Here is a 15113-nt window from a genome sequence, read left to right as displayed (position 1 = left end):
AGTTTAGGACCCAACAGATTAGGAATTAGGGGCCAAAAAGGGACCCAAATAAGCATTTTTCTTGGTTTTCGCACTATAATGTTAGTATAAGTAAATACAAATCTATGAAATTTAAACACAAGGCTTATGACCATAAAAGGAAGGTTGGTATTGATTTTGGGAGTTTTGGTCCCAACAGTTTAGGAAAAAGGGGCCCAAAGGGTCCAAAATTAAACTTTGTTTGATTTCATCAAAATTGAATAATTGGGGTTCTTTGATATGCCGAATCTAACTGTATATGTAGATTCTCAACTTTTGGTCCCGTTTTCAAATTGGTCTACATTAAGGTCCAAAGGGTCCAAAATTAAACTTAGTTTGATTTTGACAAAAAATGAATCGGTTGGGTTCTTTGATATGTTGAATCTAAAAATGTACTTAGATTCTTGATTATTGAAGTTTTTTTGGTCCAGTTTTCAAATTGGTCTACGTTAAGGTCCAAAGGGTCCAAAATTAAACTTTGTTTGATTTCATCAAAAATTGAATCCTTGGGGTTCTTTGATATGCCAAATCTAACTGTGTATGTAGATTCTTCATTTTTGGTCCTGTTTTCAAATTTCAAATTCTACATTAAAGTCCAAAGGGTCCAAAATTAAACTAAGTTTGATTTTAACAAAAATTGAATTCTTGGGCCTCTTTGATATGCTGAATCTAAACATGTACTTAGATTTTTGATTATGGGCCCAGTTTTCAAGTTGGTCCAAATCAGGATCTAAAATTATTATATTAAGTATTGTGCAATAGCAAGTCTTTTCAATTGCACAGTATTGTGCAATGGCAAGAAATATCTAATTGCACAATATTGTGAAATAGCAAATTTTTTTTTAATTAGAGTTATCTTTCTTTGTCCAGAATAGTAAGCAAGAAATATCCTATTTGTGCAATAGCAAGAATTTTTTTTAATTGGAGTTATCTTTCTTTGTCCAGAATTTAACTTAAATCTTTGTTATATACAATATACAATGTATATACACTTTTTACTACCAACTGATAAATTTAAATAATCTTTACCATTCAGTGATAACAAGCAGTTTTTTTACATCTTAATATTTTATGATGTATTTAAATGAGTAGTTATTGTTGCAAACTCCATTAGAAATTTGAATTGATATCAGTTTTGAAAAAGGGAAACGGGGATGTGAAAAAAAAGGGGGGGGGGGTTAAATTTTTCTCATTTCAGATTTCATAAATAAAAAGAAAATTTCTTCAAACATTTTTTTGAGAGGATTAATATTCAACAGCATAGTGATTTGCTCAAAGGCAAAAAAAACCTTTTAAGTTCATTAGACCACATTCATTCTGTGTCAGAAACCTATGCTGTGTCAACTATTTAATTTTAGATTTAAAAAGTTTGAAGAAGAAATCTTTAATTGATTTGTAAAATCTTGGCATTTGTTTTGTGTAAAAAAAAACCATGTAATGTCAAAAATTTGATCACAATCCAAATTCAGAGCTGTATCATGCTTGAATGTTTTGTCCATACTTGCCCCAACTGTTCAGGGTTCGACCTCTGCGGTCGTATAAAGCTGCGCCCTGCGGAGCACCTGGTTTGCTATATTTTGTATCTAAGAAATGCAGATTGTTGCCATGGTAACACCCAAAAGGTATTATATTTCTACTGTCTTGGCCATTCCGGAGCACTAAGAATGGACTTAAATCAACCCATCTGAATTTTGTCTTCGGTCATGGAAATAAGAAGAAAAGGGGGAAACATGTAACCGGTGATTCCCAAGAATTTTTGTCAAAATGGTGGCAAAAATATCGATAGGACGATCCCATTAAAGTGAGATATCCTTAAATACTGGAACACTCATACAGGATACGGCATTCACTAGAAGGTTTTGACTGCCTGGAACATGTTGTCTAGAGACTATTTTACAGAAAAATACATGGGAAAGGAATGTGTTTCTACTTGATTCTGAAGGTAATTCAGCAACTTCTGTTGACATGGTTGTGGCAACCAGTAGTGACCTACCAACTTATATACCCTAATAACTTCTCTGGAGAAAGACCTTATCAAATATATGTTCGAAAATGTTCTGCAAGTTCTCAATGGTGTTGCAGAGGTGGATCATCCTTTCCATCTTGGTTTTTGTTCCTTGCTTTTTTTTCTTCATAAAAGAACGGAGGAAAAGTTAACTGTTCTAGACCTTTCTTTTCGGAAGCAGTATCTGATGGTACCACACATAAAAAAAGGAATCAACAGGTACAATCAGGTAGTCTCTTTATTGGGGGGATTTTGACATTCTCGACTTAAAGGATGCATATTTTCACATCCCTATTACTCCCATGTTTTCGTATTTTTATTTTCTTTGGCTGGTCTGGGCAGACAGGGCGTAGAGCTTTCTACTGCTTCATTATTTTTCAAAAGTAGTTTTCAAGTCGGTGGTATCTTACCTACATTCCCGGGCGACGCTCATATATTCCTACTAGGACAACTTCTAATCGAGAATCATTCCAGTTTTCTTCTGGTGTAACACACCGAATTGGCTACGCATTTACTCCATAGAGGTTCATTTTGCATTTTATGAAAACAAATCAGAGCATTCCTAGCCAGAAATCTGGATGCGAAAATGTTCCTTCGTCGGTCAGGAGATGTCAAAATCCTTGAAAAAGGGGACTACTTGCATATACCTGTTGGTTTCTTTTTTTATTTATTTGCGAGACCATGAGCGTATTTGTTTGGTCTGCAGGATCGCTACTGGATCGCTCCGCGATAGTTCGTTTGGGAACAGCTGGTCTACTGGAGAGCTACCGCTTCTCCATTTCGAGACCCAGGTAGCAAGTGGAGAGACCACGTGACAACTTCATTCACCATGGCCGAAACAGAAGACATCCATTTTGAGTGTGAATCTTGCAAATCAATTTCAACTAATATGGACGAATTTTTGCGCCATCCTTGTATGAGTGCAGGTAAATGATTCGATAAATATATGCACAAATGTGTAATGCATCATATTCAAGCATTTTCCCATATTCTTTAAATGTATATTTTACTCAAGCATTGACTTTCAATCGTCCCCTTTATATGTTTCGGCCCTTATATGAATTTCAGCTGATCTCGTTGATGGCACGTATATATATATAACATATTAAAAATGGTAGACAGGTTGATTTAATGGTACACAATCGTTTCTTTTTATCTTATTAAACAAAAGAAATATATGCAATATCCAACAAAGTTTAATAATTGGTTCAAAAGCCAAATTTACCTCTTGGCATGCCACCCTCCCCCCAAAAAGTAAAGAAGTTCAGTTCAGTTTCTTGTATATTCCTCCATTAATTGTGGAGCACTACCCAAAGGGTATAGTTTTAGCAACTATGTACACCTTAAAACATAAGGAAACAAATGATTATATACAGATGACTGAATTTGGTTATAATAATCACTAAATGATAAATATCATAATTAATTCATAGGAATGTCATCATAAAGTTTAAAAAAATATATAATAATTCATATGTGCTGAGTTGTAAGAAAATTTTAAGAAGAACCAAATGGTATTAAAACAATGGGCTTTTAAAAAAAATAATTTGATTCTAAATTTTCTTGGAAAATAGTTTGTTTCAAAAGGGTGAAAGGAAGTGGGAAAAGTGGTTTCTTTTTCTTTTTAAAAAAGGGGTAAAAATACAACGTTGAACTTAGGAAAAAATAATATTGTTCCTGTATGTTATTAAAAAATATAGTTTGTATTTTTACGAATGTCGAAAAACATTTGTTTATCCTGAGAAAAAAACCATGCTCCCCACCCAAAAGATGTATGGTCCATGTCTTAAACAAAATGAATGTAAATAAATTGAACAACTACTACAGTAAAGACATTATATTTATACATAATGACATTACATGTATGTTTCATTAGATTTAGTAATTTTTGATTGGCTGAAAACAATCGTGAGGCACTCCCATATCACATTTTATTTCCATATAAAATACAGCAGCTATGACTGCACGTGCTATCCCTGACAATGTCAAAACAATGCATTTACATGAATTAAAAAAAAAACAAAAAAACCCAGAAAGCTTGATATAACTCTTAATTTCATGGTTGTAGCATAAAAATGTAATTATAAGAATTGAATGCTTCTTTTTATAATTTTATAAGGGTGTAAAAGTGTTGATCATGCGCACATTTTTAATATGAAGCGCTTCCACACTTTATACAAAATGTGCTTTGGTCAACGCTTGTACTGACTCCCAATAAAATTAAAAAAAGAAGCATTCAATTCTTAAATAAACATCTTTACCTTGAGGCTAAAATGACTGTGTCTGAACTTCATATCTGCAGGGACCAAAAAAAGTGCACAGAAAAATCCAGTTAAGTTTTTAATTTTCTGAAACATTAAATACATTTGAATTTTATATATCTACATGTAGGTCATGCCATGCCTTAAAACTTTTCCAGCTGCACAGGTTTGTCTGTGCTCACAGTAAATTTTGAGGTGTAAACAGCCATTTTAGCTTAAAGTAAAGAAGCTACATGTACATGCAATATCTAATCCCATTTTTCCAATGGTGACCTTTATTTACATGTTTAAATAATTTTTAATTGTAGGCCTAAACTCTCAACAGTCTACATGTACAGAGACTGGTGATTCCCGTGATGATTCAGCCTCATCATCATGCTCAACATCCAACTCACCGTCTTTTTGGAGCGATTCAGCAACGAAGATTCTTATCAATGAGGTGAAACAAAGAGAAGTTCTTACAAACAAAGGGAAGCAAACTAAAAAGAGAATGTGGGAGGATATTTCAAAAGTATTGGCTTGAAATGGTTTCCGGTTTACATGGGAGCAGGTGCAAGGGAGGATGAAGACTCTTACTACCAACCTGAAGAAAATCAATGACCACAATTCAAAATCAGGTAATGACAGAAAAACATGTCCATATATGGAAGAAATGAGTGAATTGTTTCAAGGAAATCCCGTTATAAAACCCAAATCAACCTTGGGCACATCTATTTCAAACAAGAGAAAGCAATGCAGTGAGGATTCTTTGGAAAGTAGTACCGGTATATCAGATGATGAAGATGATAAGAATAAAAAGAGTACTGAAAAAGCTGGCACATGTACGTCAATCAAAAAAAAAAAATCTGCAGCTACTGAGATTGTTGAATTTCTCAAAGATTACACAGGAAATCAGAAAGAGGAGAGGGCTTCAAATATGAAAGAAAGAAAAGAAATGCATAATGAAAAAATGGACTTGTTAAGAGAATTCATTAATGCTGTTAAAAAATAAGTCGACATGTAGGTGATCAGGGTTGTTGCATGTGTAAATAAGTGGGTTAACATTGTTTTTTTTATGTACATCATTTAGAAGATAAAGCAACAAAACAACATCATGCTTAACAGTTAGTTTTTTTTACAATACAGAAATAATGTTTGAGTGAAGTGTATACATTGTGTATCCATACATTTTTATACATGTAGTATTTAATTACAAACTGTTCAGAGATTTTTTATTCTCTTTTGTAGGATTTATGGATTTAACAGAAGAATTAATTAAAGGGGTCTTAAAATTTATTAGTGTCACTGAATTGTTAATGACTGTTTCTAAAGTCAATAAAAAATTGCATGACATCATTGAGAGAAATTGTGGAGTGTTTGTTGAAGTATCATTTAATGAAGATTGTTTTGTCATTGATAAGCAAACTCTAAAATTATCAACAATGTCAGTGGAAAAACTACATACATTTGAAGTAGGGAGTCAAATTTTTGATATGACAAAACTAGAATTTAATCAAATCATATCAAGACTTGCAGGAGGTTACCATTTGAAAAGGCTCAATTTATGTGAAAGCCCATTGTTCGATTTTTCATTTTTGCAAAACTTGGTAACCTTGACATCTTTGGATATTTCAAACACCCAAATTATTGATGATGAGTTGAAATATTTAAAAAATCTCTCAAATTTGACAGAACTTTATTTATCATTTACAGCTTTGTCTGTAAACTCAATTGTAAGCATTTTGGGTTATATGCCTTTAAAAAATTTGGATGCTTGTCAAGTGAAATTCAGTTTTGTGAAGTTTCGCGAGTGTTTTGTGAAATGCCCTACATTGCAATACATTCATACTTCTTTTATTTCAAAAGAAGATGAGTCAAATGCTAAATCTTTTATTTACATGATACAAAATTTCAAGGATGTCAAATTAGCTATCTTCTGAGATTAGATTTGTGTTGGTTTATAGTTGTTTTTAAAGTATATAGACAAGACTTTTAAATGTGCTCTGTTTCATTTAAGAGATCAATGTTATAGTAATAACAAGATTAGTTCTTTTTGTTTATTAAAGTTTGAAAGCGGAGTATGAACTTTAACCTAATAGAGACAATATTATACTTTACAAGGAATTGTACTAGATGTTTTATGTTGTGCACAAGACAATTTAAAAAAAAAGTGTATATTCTAATTTTGCAAGACAGCAATGTATTTGTATTTATTTTAACATGTTTAGAGTACTTGGTTTACAGTATTTTTGTTTTAAATTTGTGATACTTTTTTACAACAGTCAGTTGTTATAGATTGTTACCTTTTTAATTTGTTATTGATTAAAGATTTATATATCAAAGTCTTGTTTTTGTTATACTACATGAGGCCTTGTTGCGAATGAGACATCACTGATTTTGTACCTGAGGCTATACATGAGCAACATGATGGGTGCCACATGTGGAGCAGGATACTACTGAAAAAGTCCTGTTTTTGAAGGAGGTCTTGTTGCTCTGACAGTCTTGAGCTTTCTTTGTTGTGTTTTGTGGACTGTTGTTTGTCTTTCGTCATTTTTCATTTTATTTTGCCATGGCTTTGTCAGTTTTTCATCGACTTTGAATGTCCCTTAGGTATCCCCCCTCTCTTTTTCAGTGTTTTGAAGTAAAATTGGTCAATGAACCTTATGTTACATAAAATGCAACATTCAAGAAGATTTCAGAAAATGGTAATAACTTCATGTTAATTAAAAGATAGATTTAGATTGTGCAATCAATAACTTTTCTCAAGTTGTCAGTAAAACCATAGTTGGTGCAATCTTATTTGCACACCATATTTATTGGGAAACTAATGAATATCAGGCATACCAGAAAGTTGTTTATATTTATCTAAATTCCAGCCTGACCTTGATGCAGGGTATGACGTATTTGTACATTGTTCACGTTTTCCAGTACAGTACTTGTTAAGATGAATATCAATAACAAAAGCACTTATTTCTCTTATGATGAGTAAAGTTGTCACTTGAAAACTTGCCCCATATCATTTTATTTCTTTATAATCAAATATGAGAAGTGTAAAATTCAAAAGAAGTGGCACTCCTACATATGTTTTGGAAACTATCTTACTTTATATAGAACACACAGCAGTCTGAATGAAATTGGCAGATGTATATGTATGATTTTTTTTCTTCAAATTGAAATGCCTTTTGTAGGGTACTGATAGAGGCCACTTAAAATGGATCCATATAAAAATGAGATGTGATATGATTGCCCATGAGACAACTAACCACAAGAGTTAAAATGAAGTGGTAGTAAGCAATTATAGGCCACCATGTACATTAAATCAGAATTTATACTGTAGGTGTGGGTATGCTTATAGTATGCTTATTCCTCCAGAACACCTTACATTTTTGTGTGAGTCTGTTACTTATATTTTTCAGTTTTTGCTTGTTTTTCTGTCAATCTGGATTTTATTGATTTTTGAATAGAAGTTAAAAGAAATATGAAGTATAAATCAATGAGACAGCAACCTAACGTCAAAAATAAAATATGCAAACAACCAATCAGCAAGCCTCACATGTATCGAATTGGCAGGAAATTAGGATGTTGCACAAGATTGAGTGATTGCTGCCAAAAAAATCCAGGAAAAAATTTACATGCATATTCAGGAAGATAATTTGGGGAAATAAATATACCCTTCTTTATAGTAGACATGTTTTTTTTTAATACTAGCTCCTAAGGGAACAAGTAACCACACTACCAGGAGACAACCTAGGTAGCTACACCTCTCTGTTTAAGTTTCCTTTATAAGGTTAGTTTAAGGAACATCAAGGATAAATCCAAGTAGAATATATCTGAACACGGTAAAATATTGTCAATCTTTAAAAGGTAAAATGCAGTAACTATATACACTTCTCTATTTACATATAAAATATGGTAGTTATATATTAATTCCCCCTTTTCAAATTTACACCAACAAAAAGCAGAGCCTTCAAGGAGCCTGTAGTGTTCACCTGACAGTTTGGCATAAAACTGATACAATGCAAAAAGAATAATTGTCTTGAATGGAAATTTTTGTGGGCCCAAATCTTGTCTTGTTGGACCCATTTTCTTTCTTTTCTATTATAGTTTTCATTAGTACAGAAAAAAAAAAAAATCCGCAAAAACGGGTAAAAATTGTCATTCAAGGGCAATAACTCGTATACAAGTATACTGACGATTTTGTCCTCAGATACAGCTTCTCTCTATTTATTACAGTGTTTTTTTTTAAATGATGCTAATCGTCATTTCAGACAATAACTCAAATAAGAATTGGTCTGACAACTTTGGTTAAAATGGACAGTAAGTAAATATTGACATTTCTATCCCAATCAGATTTTCACTGTCTATAACGGTATTCAAGTTTAAAAAAAACCAACTATATACTAGATAAAACACAAAGGTTATGTAAAAAATGCATGCTGGATAAAGTTGAAGATGAAGAACATTTTATATGTGAATGTCCCCTTTATCTTTTGAGAAAAGAGTTCTGTGATAAAATTTGATAAGTTGTCAAAATTTCGAAGTGTTAAACACAAGTGCCAAGTTCAATTGACTTTTTATTCAAGAAAACCTATAGGTATTAAAAAAATTTTGAACTTATATTAAGAAATGTTTTGAACACAGAAAACTATCATTAAAGTACAGATATGTTTATATATAACCCATTGAGAATATTTGCCTGTTAATATTTTATACAATCGGTTTTATTACTGCTTTTTTACACATATTCTTTGGCTCTGGTCTGGCTGTGGCTTAAGATCCGGCATAAACTTATAAAGTTGATTATATTCATATTTATATAAGATTGTCAAAATTATTTGTGTCTCTCAATTATAAAAAATCATTGTAATAAATTGCTTTGCTCATCATGGGTCCTTTAATTGGAATAAAGATATATTGTGTCTTATCTTATCTTTATAGACGATACTTGTATTTTACACCTTTTTTCTACGTTTAGAGATTGAAGTAATATATTTTTTTTAAAACTAGATACACCAAGGATGATTGTGGCCAATTTTGGTTCCAACTGACTAAGACGTTTTACGGACGACTACGACGAAGAACAAGAAGTGATGCCAATAGCTCACACTGGCCCCTTGGTCCGGGCGAGCTAAGCTTAATGTACAAGTATACCAATTAAGACGTACAAATCTTTTGGCACAACAAATTTCCTTCATCAGTGTCGTTCTTTTTAAACAATATTATTATCTTTAAGATATATTAATTAACAATGAAGGTATTTTATTTTGATCAAGGACATGCCGTCCTTTCAGGCTAAATTTTACAGAAATATAAGTTTTGACCTGTTTAATCATAATTGTCTTCAACAGCAATGCATTACACCCAATACTTTTTGATTTTATGAATACATAAGAAATTGTTGCAAAATGCTTTAGGTCAACTATTCATTTTAATTCCATTCAATAGAAGATGATGACGGATTGGTGTTTAACGTCCAGTGGGAAATATTACATGCATATCGGGACGAGAACATGGTAATGAGATAGAAGTATGAATCCTGTTAATTTCAAGACCGCCGACGAGCCGGATTTTTAACGTGCTAGTTCACAAGGTAAAAGTCCGAAGGAAGACACAAATAACCTTACTCGGGACACATTATTCTGACTCTGATCATGCCAGACTTGCTCATGCCGAAAGAAATCATAGCTTAAAATTCTTGTATACCACCGTAGTCCTAGGGACTTCCATAGAATTAAAAATATGTGATTTCAACAAATATTGAAGTTAATGACATGTGTCACTTAGCACATGGTCATGCAGTAAATCGGACTAAAACTCATCCATATAATTGTATGGCTCAGTGGAGTGTTTGCAGAATTTCATCGGAGGCAATTTCTTGGCATGCTTACTCCTAAATGCGTGTGCTTGCCAGAGAAGAAAAAAATTCAAATTTTCAAGTCTTTGGTTTGACCCGGTTGGATATCTAACTAACAAACTACCGACATCCCAAGTCATGCTAGGCACCACAAGACCACCACTATAAAAAGGTTTTCGTCATGACGTTCCAATTTTAAAGTTAAAGGGATAGGGTTTGGAAAAAATTAGGGAAACCAATTAATAAAATAAAACAAATATAGTAAGTTATTTTATTGCAAATTTGCAGCTATTTGATCGCGTTTTAAAATTCCTTGTTGGTCTGGTCCTTGAAGATTGTTGACTGCGTTTTGTTGAATGTTATCTTCTTCATCGTCATCCATCATATCAAGAGCAGCGTCCCCATCGAGTATTGATATGTTGTGGAGAACACAACAGGTGATAATTATTTCGTTCACTGTTTTAATCTGCTGGACTTCGATATACCGTAGTCTGCGGAATCGTCCTTTCAACATGGCAAAAACTCTTTCTATGATACTACGTGTGGCAGAATGAGCTGCATTATATCTCTTTTGAATTTGTGTCAAATTACCAGTGTTCCTGTATGGCGTCATGAGCCAGGTCTTAATCGGGTAGGCACCGTCTCCTAAAATGTGATTTTGACCACAAGCCATGTTTGCTTCGTCCCATAAATCTGATTGTCGTAGCACCCTGGAGTCATGAACACTTCCAGGAAAACCCGCAAAACAATTCGAAATCTTCATATCTTGAAGGCAAACTGCTTGCAGAATAACACTGTGGAAACTTTTTCTATTGACATAACTTTGTGGGTGTTCTGTTGGGGGTTTAATATGGATATGTGTTCCATCTATACATCCGACGATTCCAGGAAATCCCCTCTTTTCTCTAAATTTTCTTACGACATCATTTTTTTCAGCAGCACCCGAGGGCCATCGTATAAATCTGTCCTTAAGGTTATTCAAAATAGCCGAAATAAACCTATCTCTACTAACAATTACAGACGAGTCGGCCACATCAAAGATATTTGATATAATGCGCACATTTTCCTGATGTCCAAGATATCTCAAGGCTATTAGAACGGTTTTCTCCAAAGAAATTCTCCCCCTACCGCCAAACTGAGGTGACCTGACTGACATTTCTGGGCATGTAGACAATAACTGGCAAAGGTGCTGAAAACAGTCAACTGATATTCTATATATTCTCCTGAATTCAACAGCTGTAAATTGGGCAACAACATCAGATATATAATTGTCTATTCGAACACGACTTTCTCTTTGCCTAAAAAAAAGAAGAGAATTAGCTACAAAATAAATGAATGATAAACATTTTTATAATGTCATAAGATATCTGATTTCATATATTTTTTAACATTTAATGTACTTTATCCATGCACTTAAGAAAAATAGGCAGTGTCCCCCCCCTTTTTATGAATAAAATCTTATAACTCGGAAACGTAAAGTCTGAAATTTATAAAAATCGAAAGGAAGCTTAAGTCAATAGATATAAACAATTCACCAAAGTTTCATACAAACTGGATAAAGCGATTTTGAGTTATTGTCCGACATGTGGACGACGGACGGACAGACGGACGGACAACGGTATACCATAATACGTCCCGTAAACAGGCGTATAAAAAGTCAGTCCTTTTTAAAACTACTTGTATAATAAACAATAGTTAGTAAATGTGTTCATTTGTCGGAAGTATCGAAGGACCGTATGTCTCTACTAAATAATTTTTCAACGTCACAACAATCATACATTTGTGTTTGCTGGAAAACTTACAGAAACTTACAGAAAGGTCTGTAGTACTGCACCAAATATAACTGTACTTTCTGAGTCACAGTCATTGTCACTATCATCGTCTGATAAAAGAAACTCTGTAAAAACTGTTTCCATTTTTTTAATACGAAAATTATTTGTTTATCAAATACATACACAATAGTCCAGAAGCGATCTGTTTGTGTTTGTTTGCTTCAAACTTCTGGAGGTAACACGTGATTCTACAGAAGCACTCCATTTCTATTTGTTTGCTTCCCAAACCTGGAGGTCTTCTGGATGTCGTCAGAAGAGAGCAAACAAATACACCCCATCAGATACTGCTATTGAATAGAAAGATCTAGAACAGGTATCCGTTTCCTGTTCTTTTATGAAACAACACTATAATATTAACTTCGAAGTACAATACATCCTTTGGAGAATCCTTTGATTCCTTTTACAGAAAAACTGAAGCTCTAAACCCCACAGTTACTAGTATACCAAAAGAACCGACTTGTTCGATGTTTTCAAAGATCAATGAACCAGAAAGTGAGAATCTGCTACCACTAGGTTTGATAGTGTTAACATTATTTTCAACCTAAAAAGAGTTGAAAAAAGAAAAAAGCCAGTTTGAAGGGACCCCGACTCGGGGAAATACATCTTATAAGAACTTAACCAAGCAAGAACAAGATATGAAATAAATCTAAAGCAGTGATGACATTTGGAGATAAAGAAATTTTCCTTTGAAGAGGATAGGCCATATTCATGAGAGACTCCGTGAGAATGCTTAAAGGAGGCCCAACTTCCTGTGAGAGTGCAGTATCTTCAAAGAAGATGGAACTCCTACGACCACTGTCATCAGCTAATATAAAATCCTGATCACCAACAAAACCCTTATCTTGGCTTCTAGGGTAAAAGACCAGGATGTCTTGTAGTTCTAGAGATCACGGAGGGAACGTGAAACAGACATCTATAATCCATTTGAGTAAGGCGGTTACCAACTTCTAATAATTTGGCGTTAACTGTGAGCTTGCAATAGAGTTGTTAGAATCTTCATATCGTCTATAAGAGATGCCAACCATGAGAGGGTTAAAACCCTCGACTAGACCATACAGACTCAGCCGAACATGGATTGTAAAGAGGCAAGTCGGATAAACTCATTTCTGCAAAAAGGGTCTCTCATTATGCCAGAAGAAAGCTAGGGACCCCTTCATACTTGCGGTCTAGTTACAATAAGTGATAATTTCATTAAGACATAAATAAACTCAAACGACTGGGTACTGTTTTGAAACACCAAGAATAAATTGAAACTAACCCATCTATATCCTAAATCTCATAAGAGAGTTGATGATATAAATCATGAGGACAAGCCACTTAACAGTGGACACAAGCAATTGCTTCCTATCATCCATAATAATTGATGCATAATAAAGGCAACAGTTGTTGCTGTTCGAAAGTCATAATTCGATTGAGAGAAAACAAACCCTGGTTACAAGCTAAAACCGAGGGAAACACATCAACTATAAGAGGAAACCAACGAAACAACAGAATGTATATCATATCTGATTTTTGTTCATTGTTTTGTGCTTTAATCAGGCCGTTAATTTACTTGTTAAGTTGTTTTTTCATTTGTCATTTTTTGGACTTTTATAACAGACTTTGTGGTAATGGTTTATCTCATTGTTGAAGACCGTACACATAGTTGTAAACTTATGTGGCATTCAGTCTCTGTTGGTCTCATCAGCAATCATACCATATCATATTTTAATACTTAAGAGTGGACACAAGCCATTGCTTCCTATCATCCATAATAATTGTAGTAAATATTACTTATGATATATACTATTTAAATTATCATCCCTTACCATAGACAAAATTGCTTACTAATATCTGAAAGTGTGCCAACTACTTGCCTCTAAAAGTCAAGTACTGTGTTACAACCCTAGATAAAGTCAGTGAAGAAAGGTATTAGATCGACAACCAAAAGCTATTTTTTATGTAGCCTATGGGATCATGCGGTCTAGGGAGCTGGATACGGTGAAGGGGATGTTGCTTACGGAAATTGAAAGATCTAACATGTTGGGCTTAATTTGAGACGAATTATATATATAGTTTGGTGTAAGCCCTGTATAACAACGTGTTATCCAATGGAGAATGTCTGTCATACTGAAGAGACAAGGTCTCACTAGGTCACCGAAAGATGAATTTTTAGTTCAGTCTTGAGTGCTGGCATCTTTGCTTGACAAGGGTTAAGATCCAGTCCCACTCTCCACCTTGGCGAATTAAGAGAGAACTTGAGATCCACGAGGTAATGAATTCCATTGGTCACAGTCGTAACCGTCTGCATCCAATCAAAAAGGCCTATAACACAATGAAGTGTAAATGTAGAAAATGTAGATCAACATATGCCACATACTCCTGAAAACATACGGCAAAGCTGAAAAGACCTAATTGTGTTGACAAGTTTTTCACTTGGACCATTGATAGATGACCTTGGAATTTATAAGATGTCATCATTGTGACAATCTCATTAAAATCGGATGTTCTGATACGCTACCTCCACTAGCGTTAGTGGAGGGTAGCGTATCAGAACATCGGATTTTAATGAGATTGTCATTGTGTTTGTGTGATACTAGTTACACAGAAATTAACTGTGGTTCCATTCGAGAGAAAATAAAACCACTATACTGAATCTTATTCCTTTGTAAGAACATTGTAGATGAATCATAAAAAAGAGGTAAGTTACCAAAATGATAGTTAAACTCACTTAAGGTTTATGACCCCTTCTGTAGCCATTAAATTAAGAAATTTTCAATCTTCAATTGTATCAAAACAGCAGAAAGGATAACTTATATAGATAGACCATTTTTTACATATACCAAGGGGAATCTTCGAGCAAAGCATGATTATTTATTGTTTCATTGCATTTAATAGAAAAAGGGGATTTTGTGGCAAATAAAACCAGATTTTTGTTCTAAAATTTTAAACATAGATTACTCACTTATTTTTCTATGATGTGCTAGTGTTTATTGTTTACAAAATGTCTTATTACATCCAAAATACCTCGTGCTGAGTCACTAGAGTCAAGTGCACTCTAGAAGGTGTACTTGAATTGGTCTATATTTATATTTGTTTTAACCAATATCTAAATTTTATAAATTTATTTGAAGGAAGTCATTTCTAGCACTGCATGCAATGATCCTCTATTTATCATGCACTGA

General features: G+C 33.6%; 1 protein-coding gene and 1 long non-coding RNA gene across 2 annotated transcripts; one reads left to right on the top strand and one right to left on the bottom strand.

Annotated features, from left to right (window-relative positions):
• The first annotated feature begins 2699 nt into the window (after positions 1-2699).
• Positions 2700-6605, top strand: LOC139513680 (uncharacterized). The gene is made up of 3 exons (XR_011662498.1): positions 2700-2949; positions 4593-4901; positions 5512-6605. It is a non-coding gene; the product is annotated as an uncharacterized lncRNA (long non-coding RNA).
• A 3783-nt stretch (positions 6606-10388) lies between these two features.
• LOC139511123 (putative nuclease HARBI1) lies at positions 10389-12033 on the bottom strand. Its single transcript, XM_071297696.1, has 2 exons — positions 11930-12033; positions 10389-11415 (listed from the first exon to the last, which is right to left on the bottom strand). The coding sequence occupies exons 1-2, from the start codon at positions 12031-12033 to the stop codon at positions 10389-10391; spliced, it is 1131 nt and encodes a 376-aa protein (XP_071153797.1).
• Between the last annotated feature and the right edge of the window lie 3080 nt (positions 12034-15113).

The sequence above is a fragment of the Mytilus edulis genome, chromosome 2, assembly GCF_963676685.1.
Source record: "Mytilus edulis chromosome 2, xbMytEdul2.2, whole genome shotgun sequence".
Classification (NCBI taxonomy): domain Eukaryota; kingdom Metazoa; phylum Mollusca; class Bivalvia; order Mytilida; family Mytilidae; genus Mytilus; species Mytilus edulis.
The sequence above is the reverse complement of the archived record's forward strand: the minus strand, read 5'-3'. Positions and strand labels throughout refer to the sequence as shown.

Excerpts from the sequence above, each read along its gene's own strand:
- LOC139511123 (XM_071297696.1), bottom strand. The coding sequence starts at position 12,033 with ATGGAAACAGTTTTTACAGAGTTTCTTTTATCAGACGATGATAGTGAC. Across the intron at positions 11,416-11,929 it reads GCAGTACTACAGACCTTTCT|GCAAAGAGAAAGTCGTGTTC; the intron begins GTAAGTTTCTGT and ends TCTTTTTTTTAG.